We start from the raw sequence: 16,272 nt of genomic DNA, 5'->3' as shown, positions 1-16,272 counted from the left end.
GCGTTGAGCCACCACGTCTGGCCAAACATTTTACATTTTAATGTGTTTTTCTTTATCTGCATCTTCTGGGGTCCATGTAAGATCTAGCCAAGGAATCAACTTTGAATTCAAAATGAATTTTCCCAGGTGCTAACAGTCATCTGAGCTGGAAGATGTGGAAACCGAGTTACTTGTGAAGCTAAAGTTACCTCCATGCCTGTGGGAAGATAAATCTGGTGGCATTTAAGACACAGTGACAACATGGAGGAATCAGGTTAGGAGAGACAAGCAGAAGCAAGAGGTGGCAGGGCTTGAGGTTGGGTTGGTGGCAGTCATTTACCAAAGGCCTTGGGGTACAGAGGAAGTAAAATGCAAAATGGCCCTGCAGAGACAGCATCAATGGGACATGTATGGTGTTTAGGTGTGGGGAGCAACGAGATGCACCCGTTGAGAAACTTGTGACCTTTTTGCAGATGGCCCAGGAGCTCCTGTTGGCACTGCATGTTGCCCTTGGTGAGTGAGTGAGGGCAGCTGAGTATTACATGAGGACCACAGCATAATGTGGCCTGGCACATCATTGGTTAAGGTATGTCTGGGCTTTCAGACATTTTCCTCTGGTCCTCTTGAGCGCTGAAGTTCCTGAGACCCCTCTGGGCTCCCTTTAAAATCTCCTCTCCACCCCCAGATAGCAGCAAGAATCAGACTGAGCTCCTGGCACAGGAGCTTTTCCATGAAAAGTTTATTAGAAGGGCACTTACAAGAGGAAGAGAGGGAATAAGAGGACACAAATCTTTCTTTAACAATAAGGGTACGCTGTGTAAAACAGGTGCTCTGCTTTTAAGATATAAAAGTTAGAAAAATCTAAAACACTATAAATACATACATGCTTTTTACAAAGATATTGAAAGGTCAGGCTGGCTGAATAGTAAAGGTAACATAGTCAATGCTCTATTCCCCATCCCTCAACACACACCAAAGTAAGAGTCCAGAACAGCAGAGTTGCAACAGCAGCAGTGAAGGCGAGTGAAGGCTTCTTGGATAAAGACGGCTCCATCTCTCTGGGTAATGCTTTCACCCCTAGCAAGGGAGGGGACTTGGTTCAGAGGACCCTTGTGGAAGGGCCCAGATTTGACTCACAGCTGCCTGTTTTTACACGTGGCCACTTGTTTAGCCAGGCTGGTTTGGTGTTTCTGGATGCTGAGCCAAAAAGCCACTACACCCTTCACCAACATTCAGAACTGGCTGTGCCACAGCTCTTCCAGCCACTGTCCTTGGGAGGAGAGACCTTTCCGACTTTCTTTAAAAAATTAAATAGTTATCTGTCTGAATAGTTTTAAGAAATTATTACATAAATATAAAAACACCAGCATACTAGAGTATACGTTACTTCTGCATTAAAAAAGAAGAAAATCCATTACAGAATCACTGAGAATTTCTCAATCCAGTTTACATGAGAGGCAAGTTTCTTTTTGCATGATAGCTGTGTTTTTGAAAAGTTGCCTGTTTAGTCCATCATCTCATCACCAGCACCTCCCCATGGGAGATGCTTCATCTTCATTTTGGATCCATGTCCTCATGCATCCATTTTTCTGCTTCCCCTACCCACTTGAGAAGTGGCTGATGCTCCTTAAACGGTGATGGAAATACACTGTGAAGACTGTTACCTGAAGGGAACATTTTTGCCACACAAAGTACAACTTTGCTGTGTTGAGGTTTTGTTCTGGTAAAGTGGGGACACACACATTTTAGGGAATCTCCCAACTCTAGCCAAGTTACACAGTAAGAAACAGGGTCCAGGGCTAAATGTGTGCCCTCTCTTGCTGCTGGTATCCCCCTTGGTAAACAGTCCGACAAGCAGCCTGCAGATTCTTTTCCCTATATCTGTCAGGACGAAAGAGAGTGGTCTAACCTGAGCTCTGGCCCTGTGGAGACCCTCACGGAGCCTGAGGCTGAGAATGAAACAGATCTTTGCCTCCTCCCCAGATTACTCACAAACATACGTGCATGACATGCACACACTACCACAAACCTTCCTGTCATCTGAGTAAAAGCATTCCCCCTTGAATATGTCTAAACTCTAGGAAGCCAAGGGGAGATGGAGAAAAAAACTAAGCACATGATAATGTGCTATAGCTCACTTCAGTATATTAACAATCGTTTTTTTTTAAAAAAATCACCATAGTCAATAAAAAAAATACAACATGAGGACAATGGAGACATCTGCCAGCAGCTTTGCCCTCATGTATGCTCCTCCTAAGAGTCAAAGTCCCCGCTCCTGACTCCAGGCTTGTCTCAAAATGTCAGGTCTACAGCCTGCCAGGAAGGGACTGAGGATGTTCCAGCACAGGCCTGTAATCCACACCAGCGGGGTAGCTACCTACGCATGCATGGGAAGGATCTAAGTTACTAAAGTTGGAAAGGAGAAAGGAAAGGGAGTAAAAATTGGCTCCTTGGAAGGGGCTAGACAAGGATCCACGTCCTACTGCTAGCTACACTCACATCAGTGTCAGCACAGGCTACAAGATGAAGATGTCATGGCGGGGAGCCTGGGGCAGGGGCAACACCTGATCGTGTTGTCTAGATGAACGCCACTTAAAACCACTCTAGCCGCCACCAGCACTCCTCTAGCACTGCCCTGGTTTCTTGCCCCTTTCAACTGTCCTTTAAAAGAGTCATCTAATATACAAATGCCGTTCCTACAACAGGATTTTAAAACTAAAAAACTAGTTTGTGGCTTCAAGGAAGGACACTAATGTTACACCAGAGTGCCTATGTAGCACGCTATGGTGGAAATGGCACAATTTCCTAACCTCTTAGGTATGATCAAATTTAGTTTCAGTGATGCCACAGGTGGCTCTGCCTACAGTCTCACATAGCCTCTTCTGGTGGTCTAGTCTATAAAGGGCCAAGGAAGTAGCCTTTGGAAATATGCAAAACTCAATACTTAGAAGTAGCCGAGCATGAGGGTCCTAAGACACCATTCAAATGCAGCCAAACGTATTCGAAGTTTATAACAAAGTATAGGCTCCCCCCCCCCTTACCTGGAATCAGACAGAACTTGCACTGGATCACCAGAATCTGTAGCTGAAGCTCGTTCCCAGGCACTCAGAGAGCTGTGTGCCACAGAAGCCCTCACAGGATGGTGCAGCAGGTCAATGCAAGCCCTCAGAAACTGCTGCCCATGGTTTTTAGGAGTGGGACCATGACTGCTCTAGCAGAAGCCAAAATGGAATATTTGTGTCCTGGGTCTCAGAGCTGGCTGGGAGCACGAAACACATGTATGGGAGGTTCCGGGGACTTCCTGTGCAAGAAACGGGCCACAGATTTTTATACCAGGCACATGCTTCAGACTTGCAGAATTTGGCCCTCTCAGAGGAAGTGAAGGGTTCTGTGTTGTCTGAGTTCTGGGTCAGTACTCCTTCAAGAAGACTCGAGTCTGTCAAGGTGCTCCTTCGGTCTCTTCCTGTGTCCTTAGGAGGCTTGGGGAGCAGCTCTCCTAACTGGAAACCTTGTGGCTAGAACTTCAGAGGCACAGGATCCTGCAGGTGGGGCACCGGGAAGCCCCTCCATCTTCCTCCAACGTCAGAAATCTCATCACATTTGAGGTTTACAACCTGCCAAAATTATACACACTTCCTTCCTTTCACCTGGAATCAGGACTTCCATAGGAAATCCCTTGATTTTTCCTGCTATGTAGCCATGCAAAAATGTGGGATAGGTCATTTTATACACAAAAACAGCAGCAAAGAATAAAGTACCAATTGAAGGTGGCAGTTCTGTCTCATGTTCTGCAAAAGGCTGGGAAAAGAAGAGGGCTCTTTTCTTTTTTCCAGTTGAAGTAATTTAGACAAGTTTTCTCCCTAATTGTCACTGGGAGCAGTACTTATTACACAATATAACTGCTACAGTTGTCACTGATGATCCTCTACTGGGAGCAAGATCATCTTATATCCCAGGGGGAAGATGACAGACCACTTTGTACCAAGCCTGCAATTTTCAAACGTGTAAAAATTTAATAGCCCTTTTCACTTGCCTATGTTGGCCTGAGATGTTTCCATTCTGGTGAATGTGCTTCTGTAAATTTCCACTTCCAGAAGTGCAGGTGTATCTTCAACAAAACCTGGAAAAGCTTCACCTTAGAAGAGAGAAGGGAGAGAAGCAGTTGCTGGGTCTCACTCAGGTTTCCCAGTTAATGTGCCAGGCCAGGATTTTTAAAGAAAATTTATAAACCAAACATTGAAAAGAGCATATGATAAAGTTGATTTAATTAATGCAACTGACTACATCAACCAATATAGCCATATGCATCAGAATCCGGAGCAAGCTCTGACTGGTGATGTGCACCCAGTGTGGTGCCACCTGAGACCAAATGCCATCCCACGACAAGGACCTCCTGCTTCATGAGAACACTTACCATCATTCGAATCTCTTTGAGATTAATGTGATAGACACTATACATTGCATATGCACTGGGCCTCAGCAGATACTTCCAACTTTTCAAAGTGAAAAAGGTAAGAGTTTTTAAAGAGGTGGCGCTCACCAATGTTTCCTGCTGTCCTGTGCGCAGGTTCTGCTCAACACACACCTTCCAGTCAGTATGTTCTGAGATGGGAGGGAGGGAGCTTGTCTCCCTCCCCACCCCAAGTCCATCCAGCTCACGAGGGGCAGGGTGTGCTGGAGTGGTGGGGCTAGGCTGTGAATGTTCATTGGAAGAGGCATTGTCACAAGCATCAGAGAGCTGGACGTGAGGTCCACATGGCCCTGCGGGCTCTTTCTACCTAGAATGCCCTTCCAAGGTGAACTCCACACTGCAGTCCTAGACAGAAGGGCGTTTCTGGTTGGACTGTGACATCCCAGAAAACTGTCATCCAAAAAAGGAGTCTGCAGGGAGGGGGCTGGTGGTGTAATACTACCTGTTCTGCTCACTTAAGCCACCAGAGCAGAAGCCATTTCTTGCCCTTCGAAGTGGGGCCAAAGGGCAAATGTGTTTGGCAGACACAACTGTTCATAACATCCACCTCTGGGTTTGCTCATGTGTTTCAGAAAACAGGTGGGTGCACCCCTTCATTTGAGGGAGACATATTTCTTCTTCCTTGACAACAATGGGTTGAGTAGAGTTTCAGTTCTCTCGACTTCCTGCATGACCTTTTCCCCAAGCCCGCCCTCCCCTACCATACTCAATGTCTCTTAAGACACACTGGAACAGCGGATGCTTGGGGAGCCCATCTGGGTGAGGACCTTGTCAAGCCACTGCAAAGGCCCATTCAGGTGCAGCTCGATCCAGCAGGGGGTACTGGTCACAGTCTGTCTCCTGTAAGAAATAGGGAAAGGGGTGGGTGGGGGACTTAATCTCCAGAAGGCTACAGAAGTCAGAAAACTTTTTCTGCTTTAGTGATTGTTGTCTTTCCAAAGCCAGAGAGAGATCCTGCCTTGTTAGACACTGTCCTAGAAGTGTTACCAATAACTTCTGAAACTACCAGGCCAAACTCCTCAACCCAGGGAGGACTTTGGGTAAATTAAGTTCTCTTGAGGGGGAAGGAAGTTGACTTTAAGAGTTAAACATGTAAAGTCAATTGCAGGCCAGGCACGGTGGCTCATGCCTATAATCCCAGCACTTTGGGAGGCCAAGGCAGGCAGATCACAAGGTCAGGAGTTCAAGACCAGCCTGACTAACATGGTGAAACCCCATCTCTACTTAAAAAAACTACAAAAATTAGCTGGGCGTGGTGGCATGTGCCTGTAATCCCAGGTACTCAGGAGGCTGAGGCAGGAGAATCGCTTGAACCCGGGAGGCAGAGGTTGCAGTGAGCCAAGATCATGCCACTGCACTCTAGCCTGGGCATCTCAAAAACAAAAAAGTCAATTGCAGGGTACCCCAGAGGCCCACCAGTTACTGTAACAGGTTCCCTAATAAAGGAGACCTCCAGCCTAAGCAGAGGACTCCCTGGCTCCCATCTGTACCACATGGGCTCGTGCCACTCCCCTATCTCCAAATCCAGGCCCAGCCCCAGCAGGCCGTGATGACGTGTGTCTGTCTGATTGAGGGGTGTTTTTTACAAAGTGCCAACAGTGTCCGCATGCCTTTGGTTCCCAATGTGCTGATATAATTCTCATCTACAGCCTTATTTTGGAAAATCTTACAAGCAGAGTGAGCCATGGAACAATTACTGGAAAAAACCAAGGCACACCACACGTTTCTTTTCGCCAAAGCACTTTGTCTAAATTCAGGCTTGTTGATGACGCAGCATGCAGGCAGGCTCCCAAAGGCCTCCACTGAGCAAAGGCTATCTGCTGAGGCTGGAGTCACTGGTGCCAGCTGGAGGTGAGAGGTGTGGGCCTTGGGCCCTGCTTTCGGCCACCTCACAGAGAGAAGGGCTGAAATCTTACTCTCCTTGGCCCAACAGGCAGAACGACAACAAGGCTGTTCTGGGAAGGGGCCGTGCCTGCCCGTTGGGCTGCTGTGCAGTGCTGCCAGGCAGCAGTGACGCGGTGGGCCTCAGAGGACTGGGTGTGCTGGCAGGACATCCCGCGTGGTGATACAGTGTCCCCAGGGACAGGCTCCACCACCAAAGAGCCTCTCCTAGCACTTACAGCGCTGCGATGCCGTACCACGAACAGGGCTGCTGTCTGGAGGGCATCACCCTCCTTGCTTGGCCTATGCTTTGCTTGTACAGAGGGGAGGTTCAGAAATGGGCCTGTACATCCTGGGGAATCTGCATCAGCAAGGGTACCTGAGTGTGGCCCTCTGGACTACAGCCTGGTGTAAGAAGAGCAAATGGATGTCCCCTTGCTCTTTTCCACTGCAGTCCATCTTTAAAGATGTCCCTTCTCCACTAAAAAAAAGATTCACTCCCGTTCCCTAAATGTTCTAAGCCAGGGCTAAAAGGTTTTAAAACATTTCTCCAGTTGGACCTTTGGACCTGGGCTAATCTCTTCAGGCCATACCATGGTTGTAAGTTCTTCTGAGGTCTGACCACTGTGATTGCTCAATTGGTCACTCCTGGATTTCAGAGACACTCCAGAGACCAAGGGGCTATGTTCCCTGACACCCTGGGGCAGACGCAGAAGAACAGCAGCTAAAATACGGTAAGTGGAAGAGGAGGATTTTACAGGATGAAATCCTCTAATGAGAATCTGACTTTCCATAAGTCATTCTCATCTGGATTTCATTACAAACGGTGGCCCGAGGCCAACACTGAAATGGGTTTGGCCTGGGTGCAGCATGACTGCAAAACAAAATGGATTCCAAACATCTGGAAAAATGAGAAGGGGAGAATAGCTTGCAAGGCGCTGGCTCCAGCTGACGTGTGGGCACCTCTGTGTCTGCCACGGGAGCTGGCTGGGGGCTGGCAGGGGGGAGTGTGGAGCAGAAGGCGGGGACACACAGCCCTGCCTCTCAGCAAACTCCTGTCCATGAGTGGAAAGAAAAGGGATGTGATTCTCTAAATCCAAAGCAGAATGGCCTGAGAGATTCAACCAAGCAGACCAAGTAGACCTGAACTCCTATCAGGGCCATGTTTAAACCAAAATCTAGGGCTGGGCATGGGGGTTCCTGCCTGTCATCCCATCACTTTGGGAGGCTGAGGCAGGTGGATCTCCTGAGCTCAGGAGTTTGAGGCCACCCTAGGCAACGCGGTGAAACTCCCTCTCTACTAAAACAACAAAAAATTAGCTGGATATGGTGGTGTGCTCCTGTAATCCCAACTACTCGGGAGGCTGAGGCAGGAGACTCACTTGAGTCCCAGAGGTAGAGATTGCAGTGAGCCGAGATTGCGTCATTGCACTTCAGCTTGGGTGACAGAGTGAGACTCCATCTCAAAAAAGAAAAGAAACCAGTATCTAGAATTCTAAAAAAGTCATTTCTCAGCAAGGAAATTTTGTTCCTTTATCACTACCCAAATCACCTCCCTTCCCTGCCTCTCAGTTTTAATATCCTGGGCTCCTCAGCATCACCACGGTCCCTGAGTCAGAAGTGGAGCCACGGAGGAGAAAAGGAACGATGAGCTGAAGACCTAATGTCCTGAAGAGGGTCATTCTAAAACATCAACCCAAAATGAAGAATAAGGAAGAAGCCAAGAGGGCAGAGTTCTAGACACAGCTCTTCTACCCGGGTGACTTCAGGCAAGTCACGTTTCCTCCCTGGGCCTTAGCTCTCATGTGTACAGGGGGATGATGCCAGTGTCCCCACCCAGGGCTGGGACGAGGGTAAGATGGAGCGTGTGTTTACAATGCCTGCAGCTGTTCGGTTCCATCAAGCATTACTCTGTGCTGCTGCCCCAGCCCCTCCTGCCTGCTAGGCCATGACTTCTCTCTGATCTTTGATCTCTACTATGGACCCCAGGGATGGCCTGGCTCACCTCTGAGGAGTCCCTGGCTGCTCTGCTGTCCCAAGTCACCTGGAGTTAGGTCCCCTGATGTTGGCAGCACCCATAACTGACCTGTACTCTGCTCCCCAGCCTTTGACGAAGCTCATGCGGATGGTGCACATGCGGGTCAACTGGTAGACAGCCTCGAAGCCCTGGTTGACGGATTGGGCCAGGAGGGCAGCGAACTCCTGGTTGTTGAAGATCTTCAGGTTGCATCCTGCCAACAACACAGAAACAGGACTGGGGGGTAGAAAAAGCCAGGTCCATTGCTCCTGTCCTGCATAAAGCAAGCCCTGGATCCCCCAGACCAGCCTGACTGATGCAGCTCCGGGGACACACGGTGTGTGATGCATTTCCCATACACTCCACAGTAGTACCACTCGAGAGACAGGCTGACTTGATCCTCCCCTTGAACCCACCTCCTCACCAGGAGGTGCACAGCTGACATATCTGCAAGGGGAGATGGAAGACTGGCCCATAAGTTCTGACTCCCAGAGTGGAGAGAATTCTCCAAGTGGGCCTCTGAGAATAGGGAGATGGTGTGGAGAGACAAGGGACCTGGGCCAGGGTGCCCATGCTGTGTGGGGTCTGGTTGCCCACCTAGGAACAGGAGCTCTGGCTGTTCCATAGCAGGCAGTGCCAGCAGGGACAGGCTGGCCGAAAGGCTACTGGGCCTGCTGTCCCATGGGAAGCTCAGCAGAGGGCCCAGGATAACTTCCACCTGGGCTCCTCTGATGAATACACCTGGTACTGGGGCTAGGCGGGAAGGCAAGATCTGGGCCACATTTTGGCCTCTGGCACCAGGCTGGGTGGAGGTGACATTCACAGCTAAGTGAAGGTGTGCATCTAATTCTCCAGACAGTCAAACTAAAGACAGTCACAAAGTTTAAAATAAATGTCGTTTGAAGTCATACTGCCTGAGTGCCAGGAATGTGTGAACCCAAAAAATAAAGACAAAAGCACATGCCGGAAATAGCCAAAAGGTGAGCTGGGGTGACGCTTATGAATGAGCCAACAGCAGTCTCCTGTTCTTGCTGTGTGACTCTGAGCTGGTCACATTCTCTTGGGGACCCTGTGTCTCTGTATAATGAGGGGCTGGCCTCAGAGGTCCTTCCAGCTCTGACATTCTATGAGCTGACAAACAACACCAGAGCCAATTCAGCCCTCACCCAAAAGATGGGGGTGGGGCCGGGGAAGGGAGGAGGCAGAAGGCCAAGAGCGTTACTATGCTTCCTCTTCTCTTTCTCTCCAAGGACAAGGGTGGTGGAGCAGGGCTGAACCTGGGCCCTGATCCCCAGCAGAGCCAAGAAGCAGAAGAGCACCAGACTTGAGAGTCCATCAGTCCTCCTCCTCCGGGCTTGGCCACTTACTAGCTGTGTGTCCTTGGGCAGGTGGCTGAAACTCTCTGAACTTGTCTCCTCAAAGTGTCTCCTGACTTACAGAGCCAGAGAAGACTAAACGAAGTCAAAGATCGGAATGTACTCTATAAATGCAACCCCGGAATGCTCTGGAAACCTGCTGTGCTGTTACCATTTCAGACTCTGCATTCTAGTTTTCCCTGCCCGTGGCCCACCACTTCCCCACTCCCATCTGCTTCTCAGTGGGCAGGAGAGGGCATGTGACACATGTCACAGGCAATGGCCTCGCCAGGTGACCTGCTCTACCAGCCAGTCACAGGCCGTGTTCTGTGGGCTGCCTGCCCAGTGGCTGCATCCCCTGTGAGAAGCAGGCTTTGGCTGGGGCTTTCTGCCTTGGTTTCCTAAGGAAAGAAGCCTTAGATGGGATCAGCTGCCTGCCTGGTCTTTCTGGCCAGGTGTGGCCCTGTCAAAACCACTCTCAGGGGTGCAGCCTGACACATCTTCTTGGGGTGCAGGTGGCATTTTTCAGGCTCACTCAGAAAACCCTCAGAAGTTCCCTAGAGTCAGACTCTTGTGTCCCTCCATGGCCTCCTGCTGTTGTGCTTTTCAAACATTTTCCCGTCTCATACGTGGCCCTCCTCCAGCCAGAGTGCCGCCCAGCCATGTCCTGCCCTCCATCACCTCAGGGCCTTTGCCTGGGCTGTTCCCCTGTCTAGAATGCCCTTCCTGTGCCTAATGACTACCTATCCTTCAAGGTCCGGATGCTTCTCCTCCATGAAGACGTCCCTGATCCATCACAACAGCTAAATGGCCTTCTCTCTACCTGGGCTGCTTGGCTGGTGCTTAGCACCCCTCCTTTATATTGAACTCCTCTGTGTCTTTGTCTTATGTGCTCTGCAGGTTTGTAAGGTCTGCAGAGACAGAGCAGGGCCCCATCTACCTCTTCATCCCCTACAGCACCTGGCACGAAGCCCTGCACGCTGTCTGTCTGTGCAATGAAGGAGTGAAGAAAGGAAGCCGTGTTGCCTGTGTATCTACTCACAGGGCAATGTGCTGGTACCCACAGGTTAAAGGCAGACCCATCAGATGCTACATCTGCTCCCTGGAGGTTCAGGGAAAGCATAGTTAGATCTCTGGGCACAGAAAAAAAACAAATTGAATCATCTCCAGACTGACGCCATCAACAGTGAGCAGAAAAGGTGAGAAAGACAGACTCTCCAGCATCCCAGGCATGTACTCAGAGAGGGACCTCAGAGCAAGGGTGCCTGTGTGGCTGGCTTACCTGGTGGGATCTTGCAGACGGTGGCTGGGTGCCACCCATAGCGCTGGTTACAGTTGGGAGACTGGACAAAGATAGCGCTGTCACTGAGGCACTCTGCGAAGACCTCCCCTCCAATGTAGTAGAGCCGCACGCCTCTTCCTATAGAGATTCAGGTTAGACTGGACAGGGTGACTTAGCTCACACACAATGGCCCTGGGGCCACCTGGGGCTCGCAAAGGAGGCGGGGCTGCTCCCAGTGACTGACAGCCTCCCCAGGCAAACGGGCCCCAAAGCCCAAGCCTAAAGTAGGGGAAATCATGGGCAATGCTGGATTCCTGAAGCCAAGGGAGGCAGATGACAAGAAAAGCACATGGGACAGGTCTCAGTGACAGCCTTTGCCACTGAGTAGGCATAAGCCTCAGTCAAATTATTCACCTTCTGAGCCTTAGTTTATCTCTACAATAGGGATGGGGGCCGGGCGCTGTGGCTCACACCTGTAATCCCAGAGCTTTGGGAGGGCAAGGTGGGAGGACCACTTGAGGCCAGGAGTTCAAGGCCAGCCTGAGCAACAGCATGAGACTTCATCTCTACAAAAATATTTTTCAAAAGTTAGCTGGGCATTGTGCCATATGCCTGTAGTCCTGGCTGCTTGGGAGGCTGAGGCAGGCAGATTGCTTGAGTCCAGGGATTCAAGACTGTAGTGAGCTCTGATCACGCCACTGCACTCCAGCCTGGGAGACAAAGTGAGAGCCTAACTCAAATAATAAAAATAAAAAAGGGAATGATGATAATCCCTACCCTTGTAGGATTACTGTGAGACACACAGTAAGCTCCTGATAAGTGTCGGCTTCTCTTGCTGCTGCTACTGCTGCTGCTACCCCACTACCCTACTACTATTTGGTCTCTTCAGATTCAGAGATTCATTCAGTACACCTGCTGGGCTCCATCTGCTGGAACAGACACCCCAAGGAGCCCTTTATTGCAGGGATGGTTTAATGCTACCCCCATATTTTTTCTTCCCTGAATGCATTTTTCTAAAACATTCCAGAGGTTTATACCATTTACTTTTCTTTCATCTCTTAAATCCACTCCAGATGGACAGAAATTATTTTTAAATTGGCTCTGCAACTCAAACAGTTACGTAAACTCTGACAGTGAGCTCTTTGCTCGGCCAGGGATGGTCCCTTATCCTGCATAGGAAAGTCTGTTCCATTCCTGGGGAAGCAGCTCAGAGGCCAGAACATGGAGCCAGATGTTATAGGCCCAGCATGAGGTAGGATGAACACCACGCAACCGACCCATGCATCCCTGGATGTCCCCGGCCCTGCCTCCTATTCCCACTACTCCTATTCCCTCAACCACCCCTCGTTTTCTCTGGCTTTAGTTCTGCAGGGTGCTGGTGGCTCAGAGTCCTCAGGAGGGGTGACTGCCGCCTGTCCACAACTGTGTCAAGTCAGTAAGAGCAGGAGGCAGAGGTGAGGATGGGAAGACCCAGACTAAAATGTTTGTTTCATTTCAGTAACTTAAAAAAATTTATTTATGGCCAGGTGCAGTGGCTCATGCCTGTAATCCCAGCACTTTGGGAGGCCGAGGCAGGTGGATCAAGAGGTCAGGAGTTTGAGACCAGCCTGGCCAATGTGGTTAAACCCCGTCTCTACTAAAAATACAAAAAATTAGTGGGGCATGTTGGTGCACGCCTGTAGTCCCAGCTACTCGGGAGGCTGAGACAGAAGAATTGCTTGAACCTGGGAGGTGGAGGTTGCATATCTTTTATCGTTATAAAACTGGCAGAACTGGCTGGGTGTGGTGGCTCACACCTGTAATCCCAGCACTTTGGGAGGTAGAGGTGGGCGGATCACAAGGTCAGGAGATCAAGACCATCCTGGCCAACACGGTGAAACCCTGTCTCTACTAAAAATACTAAAATTAGCTGGGTATGGTGAGCACCTGTAATCCCAGCTACTTGGGAGGCTGAGGCAGAAGAATCGCTTGAACCAGGGAGTCAGAGGTTGCAGTGACCCGAGATCACACCACTGCACTCCAGCCTGGTGACAGAGTGAGACTCTGTTTAAAAACAAAACAAAACAAGAACAACAAAAAAAAAAAAACTGGCAGGACCCACCATAACAAGATGCCTAGGTATCTGAAGCCAAGACTGTGCCACTGCACTCCAGCCTGGGTGACAGAGTGAGACTCCATCTCAAAAAAAAAAAAAAATTATATATATATGAAACATAGGAAAAAGCCAGTTGCAGTGGTGTATGCCTGTAGTCCCAGATAATCAGGAGGCAAAGATGGGAGGATGGCTTGAGCCCAGGAGTTGGAGACTGGCTTGGGCAACATAGCAAGACTATCTCTAAATCAATCAAACAGTGGTATGCCACCCAGAATAAGTATCTTTCTTAAAGTGAAAAACAAAAAGCAAAATAGGAATAACGGGTCTCGTAGTGGCGGCTATCTGTCAGTGACGATGCCAGTCTCTGCAGAGCCAGCAGCCCTGACCCTCCTCCCACCCCCACCAGACATCAGGTCCCTTCCCTAGAAAATGACAGCACAGACCTAGGCCCATGGCCTCCAAACTTTTCTTCTCTTCGCTACACAATCAGTCCTCTCTTCAAATGAAGTCTTCTGTGAGAGCACGAGAGATGAAGCGAGTGCAGAGGTGCTCTGGTTCACGTGGGGCCAGGCTTCCCTTTGCTGACCTGTCCAGCTCCTGAGTTTGCCCTGGGAACCCCTCGGCCAACCCTTGGGGCTCCAGGATGAGGTCTGAGAGTACCTCACTCCACCATCTCTCTACAGCCCTTCTAAGTTCTGACAGTCTATGATCCTGGATCTTAAAAATCCTCTAATCACGGTAACTTCATAAGCAAACCAAGTGAAGCGTAACACAGCTTCATCTTCCTTAAACTCACAAAGTCATCTTTTACTTATGTTCTGGGGGCTAGAAGGCAGAATGTTCACAGTAGTTGTGTTTGGATAGTGAACAATTGTTTTCTACCTAAATTGTCTAGAATAATAATACATGAAAATAAAAGATCACTCTTCCAACAATGACTGCCTGCTTATCAACCTATCCATCTGTACTTTCAGGGTATTTTTATTAAGAGGATTTCAGCCGGGCACAGTGGCTCACACCTGTAATTCCAGCACTTTGGGAAGCTGAGGCAGGTGGATCAACTGAGGTCAGGAGTTTGAGATCAGCCAGGCCAATATGGTAAAATGCCATCTCTACTAAAAATACAAAAATAAGCAGGGTGTGGTGGTGGGTGCCTGTAATCCCAGCTACTCAGGAGGCTGAGGTAGGAGAATCACTTGAACTCAGGAGGCAGAGGTTGCAGTGAGTCGAGATCATGCCACTGCACTCCAGCCTAGGGGATAGAGAGACTGTGGCTCCCCACCAAAAAAAAAAAGATTTCATATGTTGCCTTTCTCATAGATGCTCCTTTCTGGATCCCTTAAGTGAAGTATTTTCCTCTGTGGCCTCCAGATTTTCCGAGATTGTATCTTTGAGTGGGAATGATCAACTGGCCTGAACACTACCCATCTGGCCCCTAAACAGGGCAACAGAGAATGTGGGGTCCTTTCGGGGCAGTGAGTCTTCCCCCATTCCCAGCAGGAGGCAGAGCACAGCTAAGGATGGAGGCAGGGTTCCATGCAGAGAGTGTGCTGGGGCCTAGGGCTGGCAGGGGGGATAGAGCAGTGGGGACAGGATGGGGACGGCAGGGGATGCAGCCAGCCCATACCAATGTGCCTCCTCGTCAGCTCCACTGCTGCGTTCCTGTTGACGTTAGAGAGCAGCCCTAGGCAGAAGCGCTCCGAGTTGGAGGGGTCGGTGAAGCCATCCACAGTCATGGATGGCTGCGAGGCATGGAACGTCTCCCCGACGCGCTGGTTCAGCTCGTAGTAGGAGATGGAACACCAGAAGGCTGGCTCGCAGTAGGTGACTGGCTGCAGGTCTGCGGACACAGAGTAGGCTCCTGGGTCAGTGGGTGCCCCAGGCCCATGCTCCCTCGATGGGGTCCCATGGAAGCTCTGGAAAACCATTTCCCTGCATTTTAGAGGGTATTAATAATCTCTCCTACCCCATGCCTTTTATTGTATAAAACTGGCAGGACCCACCAGAACAAGATGCTCCAGTGTCTGGAGGAGATTCTGTCAGCCTTGCCATGGTATCGGTGTAAAGGGCCATTGATTTTTTTTTTTTTTTCTTAGCTCATAGAGGTCCTGCCCCACCTGCTTGGCCTTGACTGGATGGAGGGAGTCTTCAAGGAGGGGCTAGGTCAAACCGGAAGAGGACCAGGGGACCTCCCAGTACCTGGATGAACCTGGGGCAGCCACTGCTTGCACTCACCATGGGGCAGGCCATGGCTTCTGCACGGTCACCTCCCAGCCTCTCTTGCAAGATCCCCAGAGTAACCCACATTAATCCCTGCCCCTAAAAGGGCTTTCAGCACAGCCTTAGGGGCAAACTCCAGGCCTGTGGAGTAGCACCTTCCAAGCCTACAGCAGCTGAGTGGGTTTCCAAAGGCACACCACATCAGCACAGTGGACACACCAGGCATCGTCTGCAGACTGAGCCCGGGGCCACGTCTGTTATCACAGAAACTGTTTTCCACATTTACTTAGATGCTGGCTGCTGGGGTGGCTAGGACACAAATGCGGCTGAAGAAAGTTGGGATTGGTCCCAGTTGTCTGTACAGCCTCCATCAGGGGCTCCTCAAAGCAAAACTGCCACCCTGCAAGGGGCTGCTGCCTTTTCTCAGAAGTGTAAATGGTAGCTATTCCTCACACTGGACACTTCCCAGCCCTCCATTTCCTGGGGCCTCCTCGCCCTTCTCTTGCCCCAGCAGCCGTGGCGCTGTGCCCTTGGAACTCCCACTCACACTGATGCCACAGCCTCTGGACCAGGACTGCCTTGCACCCCATGCCAGCCATTTCCAACTGCTCTGTGCTGCACTGACTGCCAGGTGTGAGCCCTGAGCCTAACACACTCTGCCTGATGCCTACCTGAATCCCTGATTCCCATCCATGTGCTGAAGAATCAGGGAGTCCCCCCTACTCATTTGCACTCTTCCATCTCAAACCTTCAGCCTGGCTCTGAAGTCCCTCTGGCTCTTAAACATACCTGGAGCCACCCAGTTACTGAGGGTGCACCTCTATGTGAGCATCCTGACTGTCCAACCTGACCACGGGGTCCTAGGGCCCAGGCTGACATCTCTCCTCCCTCTCTTCAACCTTCAGCTCAGGGCTCTGATGCAGGAGGAGCAGGAGAGACTCACCATGCTCACATCTCAGCCCTGGCCTGAGA

General features: G+C 50.2%; 1 protein-coding gene across 10 annotated transcripts in view; it reads right to left on the bottom strand.

Moving 5' to 3' along the window:
• Positions 1-703: 703 nt before the first annotated feature.
• The window catches only part of SMAD3 (SMAD family member 3), a 227,017-nt gene continuing 211,448 nt past the window's right edge, over positions 704-16,272 (bottom strand). For all 10 annotated transcript variants that reach the window (XM_054239370.2, XM_054239368.2, XM_035258976.3 and 7 more), the window contains 4 exons: positions 14,708-14,920; positions 10,986-11,123; positions 8,418-8,562; positions 704-5,290 (listed from right to left, as the gene is read on the bottom strand). In XM_054239370.2, the coding sequence (XP_054095345.1) occupies positions 5,167-5,290; positions 8,418-8,562; positions 10,986-11,123; positions 14,708-14,920 (620 nt within the window). In that variant the 3' untranslated portion in view covers positions 704-5,166. The remainder of the gene's footprint in view (positions 5,291-8,417; positions 8,563-10,985; positions 11,124-14,707; positions 14,921-16,272) is intronic.

This window comes from Callithrix jacchus, chromosome 8 (genome assembly GCF_049354715.1).
Source record: "Callithrix jacchus isolate 240 chromosome 8, calJac240_pri, whole genome shotgun sequence".
In the NCBI taxonomy this organism is placed as follows: Eukaryota; Metazoa; Chordata; class Mammalia; order Primates; family Cebidae; genus Callithrix; species Callithrix jacchus.
This window is presented reverse-complemented; position numbering and strand designations above follow the sequence as displayed.